Source organism: Acanthochromis polyacanthus, chromosome 6, assembly GCF_021347895.1.
Source record: "Acanthochromis polyacanthus isolate Apoly-LR-REF ecotype Palm Island chromosome 6, KAUST_Apoly_ChrSc, whole genome shotgun sequence".
In the NCBI taxonomy this organism is placed as follows: domain Eukaryota; kingdom Metazoa; phylum Chordata; class Actinopteri; family Pomacentridae; genus Acanthochromis; species Acanthochromis polyacanthus.
In genome coordinates, this window is record NC_067118.1 from 36,252,141 (window position 1) to 36,272,729 (window position 20,589).

General features: G+C 42.4%; 3 protein-coding genes across 4 annotated transcripts; all 3 read right to left on the reverse strand.

Moving 5' to 3' along the window:
* Positions 1-2,792: 2,792 nt before the first annotated feature.
* Positions 2,793-5,015, reverse strand: hoxc4a (homeobox C4a). The gene is made up of 2 exons (XM_022211342.2): positions 4,344-5,015; positions 2,793-3,813 (listed from the first exon to the last, which is right to left on the reverse strand). The coding sequence occupies exons 1-2, from the start codon at positions 4,777-4,779 to the stop codon at positions 3,452-3,454; spliced, it is 798 nt and encodes a 265-aa protein (XP_022067034.1). The 5' UTR covers positions 4,780-5,015; the 3' UTR covers positions 2,793-3,451.
* Positions 5,016-13,501: 8,486 nt separating this feature from the next.
* hoxc5a (homeobox C5a) lies at positions 13,502-16,368 on the reverse strand. Its single transcript, XM_022211347.2, has 2 exons — positions 15,709-16,368; positions 13,502-14,519 (listed from the first exon to the last, which is right to left on the reverse strand). The coding sequence occupies exons 1-2, from the start codon at positions 16,181-16,183 to the stop codon at positions 14,311-14,313; spliced, it is 684 nt and encodes a 227-aa protein (XP_022067039.1). The 5' UTR covers positions 16,184-16,368; the 3' UTR covers positions 13,502-14,310.
* A 713-nt stretch (positions 16,369-17,081) lies between these two features.
* hoxc6a (homeobox C6a) lies at positions 17,082-19,387 on the reverse strand. 2 transcript variants are annotated; one of them, XM_022211352.2, is made up of 2 exons: positions 18,703-19,387; positions 17,082-18,244 (listed from the first exon to the last, which is right to left on the reverse strand). In XM_022211352.2, exons 1-2 carry the CDS (start codon positions 19,097-19,099, stop codon positions 17,934-17,936), a joined length of 708 nt encoding a protein of 235 aa, XP_022067044.1. In that variant the 5' UTR covers positions 19,100-19,387; the 3' UTR covers positions 17,082-17,933. The 2 variants fall into 2 exon arrangements, with proteins under 2 accessions (XP_022067044.1, XP_022067045.1); XM_022211353.2 differs by having other exon boundaries at positions 17,082-18,241; positions 18,703-19,386.
* Between the last annotated feature and the right edge of the window lie 1,202 nt (positions 19,388-20,589).

A 20,589-nucleotide genomic window follows, 5' to 3' on the forward strand; every position in this document is an offset into this window, starting at 1 on the left:
AGCTCAGTCAAATTAGGCCTCTCTATTTGACACAAATCTCCTGCTACAAGAGCTCAAACAAAAAAGAGACATCTCGCCATTGTGCACAGTGTAATTTGAGCTTCACCTGCAGCCAGGAGGAGGAGGATGAATTATCACATAGAACTGACACACACTGAGATTAGTTTGGCTTTCGGTGTCAACTGTTTATCCTAGAAGACATGCTGTGGAATATTTTTCCTTCAGCGCTGAATATTTGGTCCTGATCACACAGGAACGGAAACACCGAATCGAGTAGAGTACATTAAAGAAAGCAAAATATTTTCAGAAATACAGAAAACATACTGGCACTTTTTCACCAACACAAGGTTTGACACATTTCTGATTTTTTTCTTCTTTTTTTTGAGCATCTTGGATGAAATCTGAATTTTTACGCAGCAGGTTCTGCGGGTTTATCTCCCTAAAATTTGCATGTGGCTAAAATTAGGATTTTTACTCAAGAGTGGAGTCTCCGTGGAAAGTTTGGGAGGTTTTTTTGGGGGGGGGAGAAACTTGAAGGTCCTTGTCCATAAACTAATCACAGTGACCAACTGTCCCAGTACTGTCACAAACATCTATAATTGGCAGCTTACTTTTGTATCTAAGTGCTGACCTGAGACCAGTTATTCTCTTAAGTCACACAGAAGTCATGTGACCCAGTCAAACTATTTTTACTGCTCCTTTTTAGCGGGGACACTTCAGGGAAATGTCACTGATCCCTGCGGAAAAAACGGATTTTTTGAAATATATTGTTTCTAATTTTAATGAAATTGTAACAGCATTTGATGGGAATGTGGCCTATAAGAACATATGTAAGATATTTAAGCTGCCACTGCGGTAACTCCAAATGGAAAGATGCTCCATGTGGACATTTGCGCATGTTTGGATGCTCCTGCGCATCTGAGGAGAGGACAGTCCGAGAGTTCACCACTGTCCGGTGTCACCCTGATTAACAAAGCACACTCGGTGATGCCCCGCCGCAGGCCTCTCTGAAAGGCACAACGCAGGAAAAATCCACAAAGAAAGCCGAGGCCAAGGGGGGACCAGCGAGGGCGCACACAGAAGGTACACGCATAGAGAGCGAGCCAGGTCACAGGGTTGGAGAGGTCGGCCATCCAGACCGAAATGAGCCTAATGGGACAGAAAATGTGTCCTCGAGGTGAACTCGGCCTTCTCCCATTTCGCCCCCCAAACTTCAATAAAGTACCTTTTCAAGCCTCGCGACATGGAGGCGACAGGGCCGAGAAAGGGGCTGGAGGGATGCTGCGACTGTGGCGAGGACATTAATTTCTCTAATCTGTCCAGCAACATAAAGGCTTCTGGATTCATTTTTCAGCGCCGTCTCACCACTATTCTTTCCAAAAAAGCCATGTCCTCCCCTCCTCCTCCCCTCCAAAAAAAAAAAAAAAAAAAAAAGAAGAAGAAGCAGCAGATTTTAACCACTTTGGTCCAGTTAAAATGGTCCGTTGTAAAGTCCAGTTTACCCTTTGGACACTGGTGAAGGGGACACTAATATTTGATAAGCTCAAAAGTGACAGAGACGTTTTTTTTCTCTCTTTCTTCCAGAGCACAACACAAAGCTCTGCAGCGAAAGATTGATGATGAAGAATACCTCTTCCTTTTGTGTCGCTTTAGCCTCCCACTACGCGAGGCATTTTATAAGAGCTATTCATGTCACAATTTCAATAATCTATCAAATTCTTGCGCGTCTTTGGGTTTAAGTTATGTTAGAATCCATCTGTCCAAAAAAAAAAAAACGTTAAAAAAAGAAAGCAGCATCTTTGATCTAAAGAAAAAAATCAGTTAAAGGTGCAGTTTGGATGGCATGTTGTCCAGCAGGTCGTAAACAGTCCTGCAGTGTGTTGTTGGTCCTCCTGCCAGAAGAAAGGCGCACGATGACGTTGCACAGAGACGCACTACAGCGCCGTTTTTTGAAATTGTAGGTTGTGTTTTTTTTTTTTTTTGCGTCTCTCTTCCTGCTCCTGCACAACTATATGCAGGCGAACCGCCCACTGGGGACACGGGAGGCAAATGTGCTAAAGTGTTTACACAAGCAAAAGTCAAAAGAGTGAACACACAAGAAAACATCAGCATTCCTCCTCCTCCTGGCGAGGGCAGGAACAAAAGGTCAGCTGCTTTAGCTTTACTCCATCACCACGTTCAACTGTGATATTCAACGAAGACGCATTACAGCCAATCTATCTGCAGGTCACGACTTTATTTTGGGTTTTCTTAAAATTTATTTTACATTTGGAAAATCTTAAAGTCGCATGGAGTCTAGATAGAAAAAAGCAGGGCGACTAGTTTATGTTACAAATTAAAAAAGAATCTCCACAACAATCTATCACCTCTAACACATTGTACTCGAAATGAATTGCATGCATCTTTTTTTGTTGTTCAAGTCAGGACGGGGGAAGCAGAGAGCTTGGTTTGTGGCACTGTGAGCAGTGCAGTGAGGACTGGAGGGCCTCTTGTCTGCAGCGTTAATTGAATGCCCTTCAGACAGATGAGGTTGCACGTAATGCACAGCGCAAACTATTTCATTTTCATATTTTAGAAATAACTTCAGTCCATCATGAGAGAGGCTTTAACACACACACACGCACACACACACTGTCTCTCTCTCACACACACACGGTGTCTGTACACATTACTAATTTAAAGACGCCCAAAAAAGGAGCTGCAGGACTGATAAACACAGTGTCAGAATATTCACACCCTCCTATCTACACACCTCGCCTTATTCCTAAAAATGAACTTCGACCAAACGTATATAAAACTAGTAGACACTCACTGTTTTATTGACCAATATGAGTAGCACAAGTACACTAAACTCCGTTTATTGCATTTCACAATAATCTGCTTTTTAACGGTCTAAACACAACATCAACACCACAAAACTAAATTGTAAAATCAAAAAATCCTGCTTTCTGAAATACACGAGGTAATCCACACATTATTATCCTAAACATACAAGTTCAAGACCAATGGTGTGTTCCAGCCTTATTTTCTTTATACCAAAAATAACTATTATTATAGTGATTTCCTTCCAGTGTTGTTTGAAATAAATAGATTGTGCATTTCACCTTATTGGGCAGCAGAGCAAAAGAATGGCCCACAATAACATTTTTTTTTGATAAAATGTATATTTTTTCTACTTTTTCTTCCTTCATTCAAAACATTTTTTTAATAAAAAACATCATTTTAATTGAACTTCAAATAAATTAAACCCTGTGTCACGTAAAAATAATCCATCGGTATTCGCAGTAATCCATGCTATATAACATGCATTTTATATAACTTTGGACTTAAAGGAAACCGCACAAGATAGCTACGAAAACAAAATATATAATTGTTCTATAAATAACCAGTCCTTTTTCTAGCCCCGATCATGGTTCGTGGATTTTCTTGCCGTTTTGCTGCTGTTGTTTTTTTATAACCTGGTAATATCCTCGCCATGCTGTGCTCCGGTGAGTTCGTCGGGGGCCCCAGTGTTAGTGGCCGAAGCAGCGGCAACAGCGCCGGCTGCTGAGCTTGTGTTGGACCCGGAGGAAGAGGAGGAGGATCTCACTTTGGTGTTCGGCAGCCTGTGATCCTTTTTCCATTTCATTCTGCGGTTTTGAAACCAGATTTTAATCTGTCGCTCGGAGAGAACCAGGGTGTGTGCGATCTCGATGCGCCTCCGCCGAGTTAAATATCGGTTATAGTGGAATTCCTTCTCCAATTCTAAGACTTGCTGGCGGGTGTATGCTGTCCTAGACCGCTTGGGCTCCGTCCCATTGTAACCAGAGTTCACTGGAAAGAGGAGAAGTGGAGAGAGAAAGGGGAGACAGAGAAGGGAGGAAAGGAGGGGTAAACAAGAATGGCCTCAACTGAGATATGGCTGGAAAGATTTATTGGATATGAATGTTTAGCTGTTTGAGAAATTTAAATGGGGAGTTAAGAACTTCTCAGCGTAATGAGAGGACACTCACATCCAACTATGAGCTAAATTATTAATGCAAGATTACAAAGCTCAGTTTTTTTCCCCCTTCTTCTTCTTCTTATTCATTTCTCCCCCTCTCTCTATCGCGCAATACATAACAGCAGAAGCCACATGGTGATACGGCTGCCCTGAGTATACCTCGGCTATAAAATTTATGGTGGGTGTAATTACCAATGCCGAGTCGTAAATCCGCCTCAATTGTGCCATTTCAAAGGCTTCCCTGCTATCGGAGCAGGGGCTGGCAACGAGATGGGAGTCAGAGGGACTGATAAAGGGAGGGAAAAAGGGGGAGAGAGGAGCATGAGGAGTGCAGGGGAACATAAACACACAAGTTGCCTACCAGTGCTGACGTGAATTTTCTTCATCCATGGGTACACCACAGGCTGTTTGGAGGAGGCTGTGCTGTTTGGATGCTCCGGGGTAGCTTGGTTGCAGGCGGAGGTTGCGGCCGGTGGGGTGGCGGGGGACATGGACAACTGTGGGGTTTCACATGAAGCAGGCTGCCCTTTCCCTGTCAGTAGGTGCGCAGAATGGGATATTCCATGTCCCCTTGGCGTGTCTGGTTCGGGGATGCTTGCACAGTTATACTGGCGCTCTTGGTAGCTCGCCCGCGGAGGATATAACTCCTGGTGGTGATGCTGGTAGCCAGAGTCCCTTGCGCGGCTGTAATATTCTGGACTATGCTCAGGGATGTAGTTATTTTGCGAATATTCCTCGCATGGAGGAAATTTCGGATCAATGTAGTTAGACTCCATCAAATACGAGCTCATGATCATTAATTTCTGGAGTGGAAAATAATTTTTCTAGCTTTGTCGTTTTTCTGCTCCATAAAGCCCTCCTACTTGCGAGCAGCCCTGTAAAGTTACTTTTACCACGTGACCCAGTGGCCCAATAGCAGAGTAAGAGGTAGTTCCCGGATAAGGAACCAGAGGTATTTAGCATACCTACAGTCGCCATTGTGGGCACAAATCTCTCTCTCTCTCTCTTTCTCTCTCTCCCTCCCTCCCTCTCTCTCTCTCTCCTGTCCTCCCCCTCTTGCCTCCCTCCCTCCCTCTCTCTCTTTCTGGTTGTGTTACCAAGGCAATTGATCTTGGGGACAAAACTAGTAGCTAGTTGCTGACCAAGGAAAAAATAAAACAGGCAAAATACACCGGTCTCATTTATTCAAAGGGACAATAGGTGGTTTGCCAAGGATAAGGCACAACAATAGCAAACCAATCATTTTCTGTTGGTTATATAAAGGTTATCTGCTAATTTATGAAACAGCACCTTCTGCAGCTAAAACACACGACTGTCCATGAATGCTCTCAACAATCAGAGCTGCACTGCTTTTGCTAAATGGAATTCCTAAAAGCAATGAGAGCACTAATATTTACAGGAGGCTGTCACAGAGCACCAGAGAGGTGAGAGACTCTGGAGGTGTGGTTGTGTTTTGGAAACAGACCTGATAGCTTTCTCATGATGAGATTTTTTTTAGGAGTTCAGGCTATTTATTAAAAGACTTGGCATTGAAATTTTAATTGAAAATCGGTGAGGATGAGATTAAATATGAGGCTGGTTTACATATGGATTCTTTGAATGTCACAACAAGCACCAATCTGCTGAAGCTACTAAAGCTGCTCAACAATAAAACATAAAAAAGAGAACAGGATATGAGAAATAAAATGATGCTCTTCCTGCTCTGCGGCACAAAAACAAAAAGCAGACAAGCCGAAATGCATTTAACCTTTAACCTCTATGCTTAAAAGATGCAACTACTATCCAACAAAAACCTTCTTTGCATAAGTTTCACTGTGATGCCATGAACAAAATGTTAACACGGGTGCAGCACTGACACCATCCAAACAGCAGAGAAGAATCCAGCAGGCCACACTGATAGAATATTACTGGTGTGAAGTCACAGAAGAGCATCACTGTGGAGCAACTTTGCAGAGCAGCATCCTTATGAGGCCACAAACCAATTCATCCTGATGCCACAGAATAGAGAAAATCTGAACATTACGAGAAACACAGGTATTGTGTTGCATCAAAGTCAGGCTAAGTTTGATCGTTGCAGACAAGAAACTTGCATTCAGGAGCAGCTGAGCACCCTCACATCCTGGTGGCTCACTGAGCGTCCCTCCTGCATGCATGAGAGCCCTCAAAGATGCTTGCCATCAGAAATTAAACTGGTGATCTTTTTCAGCTTTTCACGCTTTGACAAAGGGTCACTACCCTGGCTGCTGGTCCTTGTGACTGTGGTTTCACAACACTGAAGAGCTCTTATCTGTTAGACACATCATAAGCTCTGCCTTGTCTGAAAATTAAAGCATGAAGCACAGTAAGGGAATAAACAGCATCTGATAGGCAGATGACACATCATTAAGAAGCTTCAGTGCAAATTTTCCTCAAAGAAAATGCTGAGGAGGCCTTTGTACGAGGCAACGTTGCCAAAAACACACAGAGATACATGTGAAATATTTGTGTACAAGCATGTTCACACTCCCATTGATGCTTTCAACTATAATCCCAACAGTATAAATATTAAGAATTTAAAGTATTTACATGATAGTTCAGTCCAGCTGCTATCTGGAAACTCAGACTCCACATGCTCCACACTGATCCTAAGTGAACCGTGAGCCATGTTGCTGGTGGTCTGCTGTTATATTGTAAACTGATACTGCCTGGCTGTGTAAACTTGTCATGTTCTGTTATCTCAGAGTAAGCTGTAAGCAAAGAGAGAGGGAAGAGGACTCCCTAATAGATTAGCAGCAGCATGCACAGCAGACTTCTCTTCTTTCATCCTTGCATGTCTAATTGCAGAGTGATCCAAATAATAGAAATTCTAATAAATTAAATTCCCTCCTAAGCTGCTCCTTGGAGGAACAGTGCAGCAAACTAGGCAGGATCCTGCTCAGCTCCGGCACAATGTAAGTTAAGGGATCTATTTTCACAGCAATAATTACATAATATGCTTAAAAACGACATGAAATTGCATATCATATTTCTGGCTGCACTGTTTGTAAAGAATGCGCACGACATTTCTATTACCCCTAGCGAGGATGTTAGAGGCGTTTTATAGAGCAATAAAAGCTGTAAATCAGTCACTTTTAAACGACCCCTGGTTCCTAACGTGTTTTACAGGGTCTGACACAGTAGTAGCCGCACACACCGCACACATGGGTTTGCTCTCTGTGGCCTACACAATCTATGGCTGTCTGGACCGTGAACACACTTTGTGACAGTGTTATTGCAATTGCTAGTGCCTGGATGGAGGCTGTATGTATCATCACTGATGCTTGTATATGCAAAAGCAGGAAGAAGAATAAGAAGAGGAGGAGGAGAAGGAGGAGAACAAAAAGAGGCCAGAGAGACGTGAAGAGGAGCAGATGCAGACCAATCCATTGGCAGGCGTGGTATTTCAGTTGCCCATGTATTCCTGTAGAGACGTATTTGCGATTGTTCGTACGTCACACAAATTCGGTTCTACAGGGTACATATAGACAACTAACGTGTTTTAGGTTAGACTCTGAGAAGGTGATCTTTCAGGCAAGTATCTGTGCAAGCGGGTCATCGTGTCTGAAATCGGGCTGGCATGCATTTGAGAGGACAGCACAGATGGAGGCTGCAAGAGAAACGTGCGTAAAAAAAACAAACAAAAAAAACGGACTGCTGTTTATCCAGCATCAGGAAGCGGCTAACACAAGCCAGTTCTCTGCTATAAATACATTTACAAACGGCAGAAAATAACATTTGAACGTAAAATATATACCCGTGCACACACACACACTCTCTCACACACACAGACAAACGCGTCGTGTGCAGAGGACAGACAGGCTCTCTTTCTCCACATTCAACCTCTGCCTTTGAGGTACCTCCTTATATGAATATTCAGTCACAAACACGGCGGATACAAAGGGACGGCGTGACAGCACAGATGAAAAATAAGTTTCTATTGTTCCCAACCATTTCTTCTGCTTGCTATTACCATACTGACCGCTCGGTAACCTTTCTTCCTGCCACTCTGGAAGCTAATGAGAAAAGCCTCGGATGAAAAATGCAATATCAGACATGTGACCTGTTTCGGGGTTATTAAAAACAGCAAACATGCTCAGATTGTGAATCAATGGAATTGATTACACTGGAGATGCACAGGGGACTTCAAACACTGTCAAAAAACATCTTCATCTACATATTTCTCCGCATGCACTCTGGGCGTCAATTTAATAGATTTTTTTATTGGATAACGGAGCATTCTAGTGAACTGTAGGAGAAACTAACAAAAAAGGAAAGAAAAAGATCCACCTCATGTTCATTTGGCTTTGTCATATGCTCATCTAAATACATGCTGTTTGTTATGCGCCCAACCAGTGTGAAAGAGCAGCACGCACACCACATACTCCCTCTCGCCCCATGCGCTCTGGTGGACGCATTTTAATATTAGTTAGACAGCCTGACCCGCGTTTCACCCCTCGCGTTTGACTGGTTCCAATAGTTCACTGCCAAGGATTATTGATGGAGAGACAGCAATGAATTCCTTCTCCCCACAAATGGCTTTCAGATCGTGCACCTAGTTCAATAACTAGTTATAATGTAGAAGTACAAAAAATGAGGCCCTCAGGCGGACTAATTTGATGTTTCATTTGTTCATTTGAGGAATTGTTAAGCTTCCCTTTGCCCCCTTGCAAAATAACAGCTGTACAAGCGTGTTCACACATGTACATATGTAAACAGAATAAATCTGTGCAAAACTATGTGGAGCCTGCTCTGTCCATGCGTGGCTGCTGTTGTTTATTTTTTTAATTTGATGGTCCAGGATTGTGCGTAAAATGGCACGGCCACTTTGGGCACATTTACGCATCTTTGCTTTTTTTTTTGCGTTTTATTGTAAAATAACACGCAAAATGGACAGAGGGAGTGCAAAAAAATGCGTAATGATAATGTTATTAAGATGATACCAGGCTGGACAGTGCGGCAATATTCTGCTCCCTGATGAAAATGGTTACGATGCGCTTTTAATCAAACCCTTAACCTAATAGCCTTTGCACGTTTACTCTCCCTAGGTGCAATAACGTTAAGCTGGATGGTCCAGTTAAAATAATAAAAAAAAGTTTTAATGAAGTGCAGACAGACTGGAGACTAGTTGGATATGAATACTCTTTAAAAGCAGCAGCAGCCAGGGGAGCAGAGGTGGTTTCAGTAACTGGATTCCTCACATAAACCACTGGTTGGTTTTTACAGCAACGCTGCGGTTCATTAGACTCACAGAGCAGTGGTAAATCCAGTTAACCTGTGCACCGAGAGTACAGATTTTACTTGGTATTAACTAGACTTTAGCAGGATTTAGTAGCATTTCGAGTTTCAAGTTTTTTTTTTAAAGCATCTAATGTTTGAACTTGAAACAAAAGATGAAAAAGAAAAACAACATACGAATCACCAAACAAGTTCATTTAGGGTAGACACGTTAGGAGCCTTGATGTCAGCAGAAGCAGCTGTTTGCCTGCAGCTAAATAACAAGCTCCACCATGAAGGTTCAGTCTGGACTAAAGTCAGGTGGATCATAGGGGCAACACTTACTGAGAAATCCACGGTGCCACTCATTTTGACCCGAAGAACTGTCTGGAAAATAGAAAAAAACAAAACACGAAAATTAGTTAAACAATAGTGCCAAAATGATTCTACCATTGAGTTACTTTTTTTTTTTTTTTGCATCTAAACTGTAAAAATACTAGCACTTGAAAATAAATTCAACCAAAGATTTAATTCGTTTAGAATTTTTAAAATCCATATTTCGATCATTCATCCACCATTCCCTAAATTAACTGACAAAGCAGCTTATTTGCAGAGGCACATATATTAGACGCAACAGGGCTAAAATGAATGAATGTCTACAATATTTCGTTTGTGCTCCATTTAAAAGAGCCACCATGCAGCATAAAAATATGACTATTGATTTTATTCCAAACACTGTCCACAAGCTTCCTACAGTTCATCTCTCGCTGTTCCAATTCAGAAAGGAAACATTTTGATATGTCGCGTATTATTTCCTCCTAATAATCCTTCAGTCTGTCCCTTGGCCTCTGAAATCCTGTGTTGAAGGCAGCCTGTCCTAGAAAAGGCTCTGACATGTGCGCTGCTCCTGCAGAACTGGGACCGAGGACGGAAATTTAGGACGGGTCATTTTCAGACAGTAAAACTAAATTTACAAGCATTTTTGGTATTTCCTTGGGCAAAATGTCCTATGAATAGAAATCCCTCGACTTCAACGACGCTGAATTATGGCGAACAGTCAATAAAAAAAAATCACGACTTTGTCTTCACATTGTAAATAAATTCGTGCCGCGTTCAAAAAGCGACGTAACGGGACTTTATGGTTCTTATTTGGGCTCAGACAAAGGGAAGCCTGTGCTCACCCGGATATGACCTCGGCGGGTTGAATGATGGCAGTGTCAGCTCCACAGGTCAGAGAAAGGAACACAACTGCACAGAACATGGCACTGACATCGGATGTTTAGACAGTTTCACTTTTAATGCAGTGGTAGTGGAGCGCTTTACGCACGAGAGTCTTCAATTAAGCGAGATTTAAAATATATAATAATATAATACAATATCCTCATGGCTGAAAAATCAGTAGTATATAATTATTTTGATTAGATTAACAGTGCTGTACGTTCTAGGATGATGTTAAAATACGCACAAAATTTATTTCTAATTCAGCAGAAAGGAGAAATTATTCATTTATGTTTTTTTCTGCAGGAAAACAATCTTTTCCATTTGGTTTTTATTTTATTTTTTCTATTTTATTCTGGCATTTGACGATAATTTTCTCCCTCCTTCTTCACTTATCATAGCAAAGCTACGGCTTAAAAAACAGAGGAAAAATAAAGTAAAATATTGGGTGTAAAGGTACACTAATAGATGCCCTGGTTTTGGACACGTTGCCCCCACAGTGAATCACCCACACAGGAGCGTGTCACACAGTGCCCCCTATTGAAAGTGCATAATTGATCCCGCACACCTGAAAACAAACAAAACTGCAAACATTTTAACCAGAGCACGCTGATCCAGTGTTAGAAAATACAAACAGGACTAAAGCGAGCCAAGTCAGTGTTTACACTTCACTGGAACTAAAGTCTTATGATGAGAGCTGAAGTTAAAACTTACACCATATAACTCACTGATGCTGCACCACACTCAGCGTGCACATTAACAGATACATACACACCTGTAAGACGAGCTAAATTCACTCAAAAGGTAATATTCAAACGAGCAAATCCGTACATTGATGAAGAAAAGAGCAGCGTTTCTAGGTCAAGCTGCTTTCTCGGACGTGTGGTCAATTTAAATGATGAGCTTTACAGAGCAACAGAAAATTATTGAGCTCATAAGATCACATCATCAGTCTCCAAACCGATCAATTCAGTAATATCTGCAACGAGGGCGAGTTAAAAGGGGGCTACGAGGGTCTGTGCGCAATAAACGCACATTTAAATACGGTGCGAGAAGCGTGCGTTTAACTACAACGTGCCTCCAGCTGACTGTGAGTTTGGATGGAGCCATAACTGAGCTGCAAAGTGCCTTTGAATCAGAGCTGCTCCTTGGCCCAGACATGACCCCAAAACAACAGCAGCAGCTCATGAGCTCAAACCTCGAGTCAAGGTGAAACAGTGAGACGAAGCGTTTTAATCAGCTGCTTTCCTTAATTGTTTGCCTCTTTTTTATGGATGGGTGCAACATTTAAGACAACAGAACAACAATTTAGCACCGACAGAGCACAAGTCACGTTATATTTTCAACACACAGCTGCAAAAATAGACGGTTTTAAATCAGAGCCACTGCAGGTATTTAGTGGGAATAAAACTAAATAAGATGTTTTATAAATTACATAAAAGTAAATGCGTAAAAGAGTCTGAGTGTGTGTGTGTGTGTGTGTGTTGGAGGGTGAGGCTGGACGCCAGATCATTTTTTTTTAAATAGTTCTGGCTGACTTTTCAATTTTCCTCAGTCACCTTTTTTTTTTCCGTCAAATATTTTCTTTCCTCTTACTCATAGCACAAACATGCAAACTGTTGAATCAGACGAGCTGCTGCTGTGGCTAGAATCTGTTGCACTGAATTAAATATTCCCTCATATGTACTAAAACAAGCACAAACAAGGATGACGCTGCGTAAAAATGACTACCGTGACCACAAAATCTCCAACATCCACATGCACTGCAGTGGGATTCAGGCTCCAGGCGAAACAAATAAGCAACAGCAAAATATCTCATTTTTTTTAGAATAAATAATTTTCAGAATGCTTCAAAAACAGCCATGAATATTCACTATAAATTAACAGTGTCCATTCGGAGGTGTAACCGCTTTAAACACTCGTGCATTTAAAGTCACACTAACACACAACTAAATATGTTTTTTCCGCTATGAAATAAGTGGCAGGCCTGTAGTCAACGTTAAAAGCAACTTACTGCAGCAGCTCTCAGTCCTCCACACCACCGACTACACAGTCCGGAGAAAGGTACTGCATCCTCACTGCCACAAAGCCCTTTCTTCCTCCGATAAGGGGAAGCCAGCAGCTGCGATTCCGGACAGTTAAGATTATATATGATGTGTATATATCGAAGGTTTGTCAGCTCTTCCAGGCCATAAAACCCACTTAAATGACACCACGTGCTTCCTATGCACCATTCACAGGCCCTGCTTGGGGCAATTGGCATATGTAACCTTGTAAACTTTAAAATACCCTAAAAGAAAGACATACAGAAAGGGATTGAATACATTGTCCACGCATAGGTTAGGCCTAACAGAGCGCAGAGAAAGTGGACGCTGCGCTGACCGGTTCACATAACCGTCAAGGAAGTTCAATAGGAAGCTATTAGTTTCAGAGGTGAGTTGATTTTTATTTTCTTTAAGTAGTGCTAGAGAGAAATTACCTCATAACCTTGGGCTACACCGGCGTCACACTGCTGTTTGTGCTGAAGCTGCAGATGCCCGGCAAACTGGCATGATTTTACGTCCTGTCTACTGGCAGATAGTGTTGTTTTAACTGCTGCGTAATGATGCCAGGATTAAAGAGCAACGCGATATCATAAAGTGGCCATATGGCGACAGCAGCCATGACGCGTGAGTCTGCGGCCACAGGAAACCCAAAGTTTTGCATCTGTGTTGTGTAGTGGGCGAGTGTTATCACAGCCCAGTGTGTCCCTTCCTTCCCTGACAAAACAGGAAGCGGAGTGAGCCTGTGGTGGAGCGGTGGAAACGGGGCAATAAAGTTTTATGAGGGCCTTAAACTTCAGAGCGCGTTTGTCAGTCAATGAAATCCCGTAGATTCCGAGCCAAGCTACAGAAGCGAGAGCAGCTAAGAAAAGCAAAAATAAACTCCATTCTTTGAAAAAAAAAGACGTGCATGCTATAAACAGTTTAATTCAGCAGGCTTGTAGTGCTAAAAATAAAACAGCTGTATTCATCCACCAGCTACTGTCATGAATGGGAGACAAGAAAACAAAATGTGCAGTGACAGGAATTTTCCTCACTGTTAATGAGACTTTATTGGTTACAATCAACAAAACAGGCCATCTATCAGTTATTCCAGGCCTTGTGTTAACCAGGCACCTTCAGTTTACAAAGGGGAAGAGAAATAGCTCCATTGCACATTACAATATTTTCACATACAGTCACTGAAGTATACATCATGATTTAGATCCACAGAGAGATTATGACAGACAGCATGGATGAAGTCCACTCACAGAGACACATCACACATTCAACAATATGCTAACTGCAACACACTGCAGGGGGATTTGGAAAAAAAGAGAAGTAAAGAGGGAGAGAAGGAACTATTTGCTGTCAGAATTATTATTTTTTGCCTTTTATTTGATTCACTGACCTTAAGGTTTTATTACATGGTGATATAGAGCTGGAGATGATGCAGGCTATGCCCAGCCGCCACTATCCTAATTAAGAACATAGATTATTGGTGTATTGTGCAGCTTTTTTTTGCTCCCCTCAGTGCACTGCAGACCAAAGCCTCGCAGCGTGAAGGACCCAGCTCCCCCTCAACCTCTCGTTCTCCTTCGTGCAGCAAACTGAGGTTATCATCGCATGGGCAGCAAATTAATTTAAAAATGTAAACCGATTGATCAAAGTGAGTGATATTCAATACATTAGGTCCCAAACTGCAGCAAGTGACACATAATTGGTGATGAAGCACACAGAGCGGTGTCATGATGTCATTGCTCCTAGCAGTTCATCCGAAGGTCAGGCGGCACTCCAGCACAGTGCAGAGTGGGGCTGAAAACGTGCTGCATGCACCCCGTTTCACCGGTGCACCTTCTACTCCTTCACTTTGATCTTTGAGTCCTTCTTCCACTTCATTCGTCTGTTCTGGAACCAGATTTTGATCTGCCTCTCGTTTAGACACAGAGTGTGGGCGATCTCTATGCGCCTGCGGCGGCTCAGGTACCGGTTGAAGTGAAACTCTTTCTCCAGCTCCAGAGTCTGGTAGCGGGTGTAACTGGTCCTGGATCGCTTACCCTCCGATTCTAAAGTGGTATTAAAATGAGTTAGCTTTCAGCAGCATTGTATAGGGTAAATAAATAGAAATGATAAGGCTAACAAATAAATTACATTAAATAAGATCGAGGTGTCCATACAATAAGCATTTGAAGCAGGAAAATCTATTAATTTATATCCCCCTTCCACCCTCATTTAAAAGATCAAATATCTTTATATAACCTAATTTAACCTGATATTACTTACAGTGGATTTGTGCAATAAAAATTTATATCAGGCTGATAAGGATGGTTAACTAGATCCTATAAATATCAGTGTAAAACGGAGAGAGGGCCCTCTTTATTCTTTCCCACCAAAACATAAAAAACACTAAATGATGGCTTAATAAATCTTATTGTAATCTGTAAAAATGTGATAACTAATAATATGTGGGCCCTCGTCTAAACACTGGCCTCGGCCTAACAGCTCTATACAGAGGGAGGTGATGTGGTGGGAGAATAAACAGATGTGTAAAATGCAAAGATTAGAAAAGTGATGTTTTCCAGATATATTTACGCATTAACAGGCGTGCTAGGTAAAGCAACAGGCCCGTCCATTTGGACTGAAATAATGTCCCTGCTGTGTGCTGCCGGACATTTGCATATGGGGCAACACTAAACAAGAGCAGCTACTTATTGTTTTGCAGCAAACGTGCTCACTGTCCATGATGCAGCCTAAATAGTGCAGCGATGGTTTGAAAGCACGAAGGAGCATGCCTATTGAAATGTTTTAGAGGTGAAAAGTTCACGATTGGGTCAGGGCATTGGTGTTTCCCAGAGTTCAATTTAAGGCTAAAGCTTCTGTCTCAACTCAGTCTGATGGAGTTAAAACATGTAGCCTGGCTCGACTAAGACTATAAACGAAGCAAGGCTAAGAAGTACGACTTACGAGTTGAATTCCGTAATATTATTTCATAGTTTTTTATCACAGTTTTGTTCTCTTATCCAATTATACCACCATAAATCACACCACAGATCACCTCTTCACCGTAACAGAGCAGGTTTACGAGCAATGGATGCCTTTGTCATAAAATTTATGACCGCGAGTTTTTATTATTTCCTGCGTTTGGCCTATAAAACTCAAGAGGGACACTGAAACGGGCGAAAAGAAGTGTTGCAGCGTTAAGAGTGAATAAGGGAAAGCATCTTAGTCGCACTTTAGAAAATAGGCAAACTTTACCGTGGCTCATGTGCAGTTTTGTCATCCATGGATAAATCTGTGGCCGCTGCTCACTGTCCTGACGCTGGCTCACGTTTGTGTTTCGTTTCACCGACTGCGTGTTATCCGCGTTTCTGTCGCTCTCCTGGCTCTTGTTGCCGCCGGATTTTGCGCTCCTCTCCGGGTCCCTGTCCGCCCCTCGTCCCAGCAGCTTGCTGCTGCCGTAGTTGAGCCCGCTTGCGTCCACAGACGAGCTACTGGAGACCATGGTTATCTGTGGTCCTGACGGGAGAGGAGTATCCGTGTTGCCACGCAGGCTAGTTTTCATCTCCTCCCGTTCAACAGAGGTCGTGGGGACGGGACAAGAGAATATCCCGTTCACATTAACACCCTCATAGCGGCTGGACCTGCGCCCAGAGAGATCGAAACTAAACATAGTGTTAGAAGTTGTCTCGCTTGTTTGCCTGAGACTGGAGATGTCAACATATGAGCTCATTTTCAAACTACCACGGACACTTTAAAGTAGACAGGGCTCTGCTGGATGTATGTGGCGGTTATTTCCTTGTTTTTGTTGATCATTGCTTTTCTTTGTTGCCGCTTTTGGAAAATTCAGAGCTGTCTGCACTAAAAAAAATAATCCAGAATTTATAGGTGGAGTGCGCTTTGGTATCTTTTTTTAATTCTTGATCCGACGTGCGCTGCCCAAATATGGGGTATTTGTGTGGGATCACGTGCACGTGTTGGCCAGTCATAAATTGGCTTTGATACTCAATGGGGATATTGATGAATAGGAGAAACGTGTCCGGTAAACTTTGAGCTGTTGGTTGTCGAGGACCAGGCAGGGATCTTTTAGCGCAAAAAAAAGGGCAGGACAGTAAGACAAGAGCGTCATCTGGTGTCTGGTATGGGGCAGGACGGTCAGGACCGGCCAGAGCTCTCTGCCCCCTGATGCAGCGAGCCCGGCACCAGACAATAATAATAATAACGATAATAATAACAATAATAATAATAATAATAATAATTTCAAACGTTCACTCGGTGAAAATATCTTTACGCACACAACTTGTGCGTCGCTGGGAGTTTATGTCATGGTAGCCATGCGTACGGGATTAATATAGTGTTTAATCAGATACTGGACTGTATCTCATTCCTGTGCACCAAACAATACCAATCAGGAGGTCAACAACCCAATATTTAAGAGTTCTAACCCCACTCCAATCAGCAATGTCAATGAACATGTGTGCCCCATTTGATTTTACACTATCTTGACCAAAAAGGTCATTATGACATTAAAAAGTAACTTCCACTCTCATGTAGCCACCTGATTTTGGTGCGTAATTGAGAAAGCAGCTTTTACGCATACAATGTGTCCAAGAACGCACAAGACGAAGGCGAAAGTTTTACAAATATTTTATTCCATGATACACAATTATGACAAAAACATGACTCTGTAACTCTCAAACAAAAGTGAAGAATTACTAGTGTACAAATCTATCTCACAAGGAAGCCTATTGTGTCGAATGATCCAAAATAAAAATAAAAAGGTAGAGAGGAGGGGGGCTAAGCGCAATTGTATGTTCTGCAGCGTCTATCGAAGCGGCTAAATGCACATAAGTGTTCACTGGATTTACATATTATACTGTTACTTTCATTATATACAGGCATTTCAGTTGTGTTTTGTGTGTGGACTGGAGACTCTCCGTGCAACTTTGAAGGTTAATGCAGGGCACTTTTTTTCTTATTCTTCTTCTTTTGCGAACAATTCAAGTAGTAGATTATTACTGTGATCAAGTGTCCGGCCGGTTACCTTTTTCCACCCGGGGAATGTGCATGTACAATAATGGGTAAGAGTCAGACAAACACTGTATTTAGTGGGTTGATCAGAGTTCACAGTGATGGATGGGGTGCAGGGGAGTAAATACACACATTTTCCTGGTATAGGAAATAACGTAGAAATTAATACTTCTTTTTATTTTCACAATACAAGTGTGACATCGCAGTAATGTTAATAATAAAAAAAGAAACTCAATGCCCCAAATGTCACAAAAGGGGGTTATACTGTGGTTGAAATAATTCGGATTTCTAAGGCTCAACACTCCTCAACTCAACATGAGATAAAAGTGGGAGAGCTGCGGGGTAGCATCATGCAGTGAAGTCGCTCTCAAGTCCATATAGATTTTTAGGTAGTTATGTTGGGTTTTAATGGTCACCACGGTGTGTTTGTTTTTTTATCCTCTACACTTCTTTTATTCTTTCTTCTTGTCCTCATCCTTCCCTTCTTCCATTTCGCCATTGCGTTCCTCCTCCTGAGAGGCTCCTGTCTGTTCACTTCCAGTCACCGTGGAGGTCAGGTTGCTCTCTTTCTTCCATTTCATGCGTCGGTTCTGAAACCAGATTTTGATCTGGCGCTCCGTTAAACAAAGCGCGTTGGCGATTTCGATGCGTCTGCGCCTGGTCAGGTAGCGATTGAAATGAAATTCCTTCTCCAGCTCGAGCGTTTGGTAACGAGAGTATATCTGACGTCCTCTGCGTCTGTCTGTCCCGTAGCCGACTCCTGCTGGGATACAAAGTGAAGTCACTAATTTAACTCGTGTGCACAACGCGAAGCCAACATGAAAGAGAGAATAAAGCATGTCTCTGCCTGTGATTATGCTTCAAGGCGCTTTAGCACAAGTTTGGCTTCGTTGTTAGAATCTTAATTGTAATCTAAACCCACAAAGTAAAATAAACACATTTTATCTGCAAGACAAATCCCCTCTTACAGACCAGCTTTTGTTTTTATTCGCTAAAATTATGAAAGCATCTTAATGCAGCTTCTGTCTGAACGCTGCTGATTATCACCACTAAATCATTCTTAAAATGAAAGCTGTTTGTTTGCACATGCAAAGGCCCATCTACAAGTCGAGGGGATACAGTAATGTTTTATGGGGGCCATAAAAAGTAACTTACTCTCTTGGTAAGACATATCGTAAAACTGGCCCATTTCCTTAATTTATTTGTCGTAGTAAAACTCACCGCTGTGTGAGTTCATTCGCTGCATCCACGGGTAGATCGGGATGTTAGTTTTCTGCTCCTGAGCTCCTGCTCTTCCTTGATCCAGACTGTACTCTTGAGCAATGTGGCTTTGTGTATTGAGTCCCATGTTTGTTTGCCTGCAGCTGGGCAGCACGTCTTTGTCTTGAAGAAACACGTTTGATCCATACTCATACTGTGCCCTGCCAGAGCCAAAAACGACATTATCTTGAGGGGAGTAGAAAGGTGCATATATCCGATTCTGGGTCACAGCTGCACCGTACGACGAAAAATGTCTCACTGTGTCATAGGTGGTGGAGTTCAGGGGCACGTTAGGCAAAACATCTTGACCACCGGATAAATGGCAGGAGAGCGACGGGTTTGCGAAATAAGAATTCATACCTTGCTGGTAACCCTCTCTCCAACTCTCCCCACTTCTTTATCGAGTCTCTTTTCAATCTCCTTCTCAGTAAATCTCCTTCCCGGTGAGTGTGTGTGTCAAACAACCACACCTTTCTCCAAGGTCTTCTTTTTTCCCCCTCGACTTTCTGCCTCTCTTACTGGACCGTGGGCTACTTTGAGGATTCAATATTATTAATTTCCAATCTCCGGTTAAGACGCACAAACCCGAGTGTTATAGCCGAGGCTTGGCTCGGTGAGAGACAATATGACAATGTCAGCTGACCGTTCTCCACCAATTGAGAGGCAGGAGTTGAGGAGAAACTGTAGCTTTTAGCTCAGAGCTTGAACATTAGTGCTAAATGCCGATAAACACAACGTAGACTTGGAGTGACACACTATATACGCAGCTTGGCTGGATTGGAAGTTTTTTTTTCTTTCTGTCTTTGGCTTTAGTTTGAAGAGCATGTGGCGTTTAAAGGAGAAAGCACGATGCAGGATGTGGCCAATGTCATTCAGAATACAGTGATCACATAGAAAGGGAGAATGAGATTGGATTAAAACACGTGGAATCAGGTCCAAATGTGTCTTAAAAGAGAGCAACTCGGAAACATTTAATCCATTTACGTACACAGAATGCAGAAACCTCAACTGGAGTTACTGTGTGAGTGATTGTGTGTGAGTCTGTGTGTGTGTGTCTGTGTGTTCTGTGCTCAGTTTTTATTTCACAACACCACTGCAGACATACAGGCTGCAACAACTACAAGCTCCCATCCGCTTCTCTTGTACGAGGATTGAGATATTTGGGCATTTATTTGTTTATCTCAGTCTCTGTTTCCCTAAACATCCCTTAATAAGGTTCCATTTGAATTATCAGGGCATGCGAGCAATTTCCATGCTTTTGCAGAGAACTGGGGGAGGGTGTAGGTGGTAAGAATGCGTTTATGGTCTCTCTTCTGTGAGGGCAATAAAACAATTGACGTTCCCCAGCTCACCAACAACTATCTCTGCAGCAAAGCCTCGCAACACAGGCGAGCTAATCTCCCAGGCTCCCCAATGAAAGCACTGATCAGCATGTGGAGGGCAAAGCCAAAAAATTAAAAAAAAAAGGGGGGGGGGGGGGGAGGATCGCGTAAAGGTACGGGCGACTTAGTGAAATAATGCGTCTGAGAGGATGACTTTTGCCACCATTTTGAAAAATCTAATCAACTGTGCGGGTGTCCAGCCAAAAACAATAATAATATAAATCCCTCCACAGGCCAGCTGTGGCCGGTGAGCGGCTCAGGTACACTCAGCCTCTTTAACTCGTCTAACAATTAAATGCACACTTCAGGTGTTTTGTTTTTCAGAATAGTAAAAAACAGCAGCGTGTTAAAATGCTTATGCAGATGTTACCGTCCCTCCTTTTTTTTCTGATCATACTTCAACATTCCTCTGACACACACAGAGGAAACGAGAACCGATAATTATCTGAGCAGCAAATGATGGGTT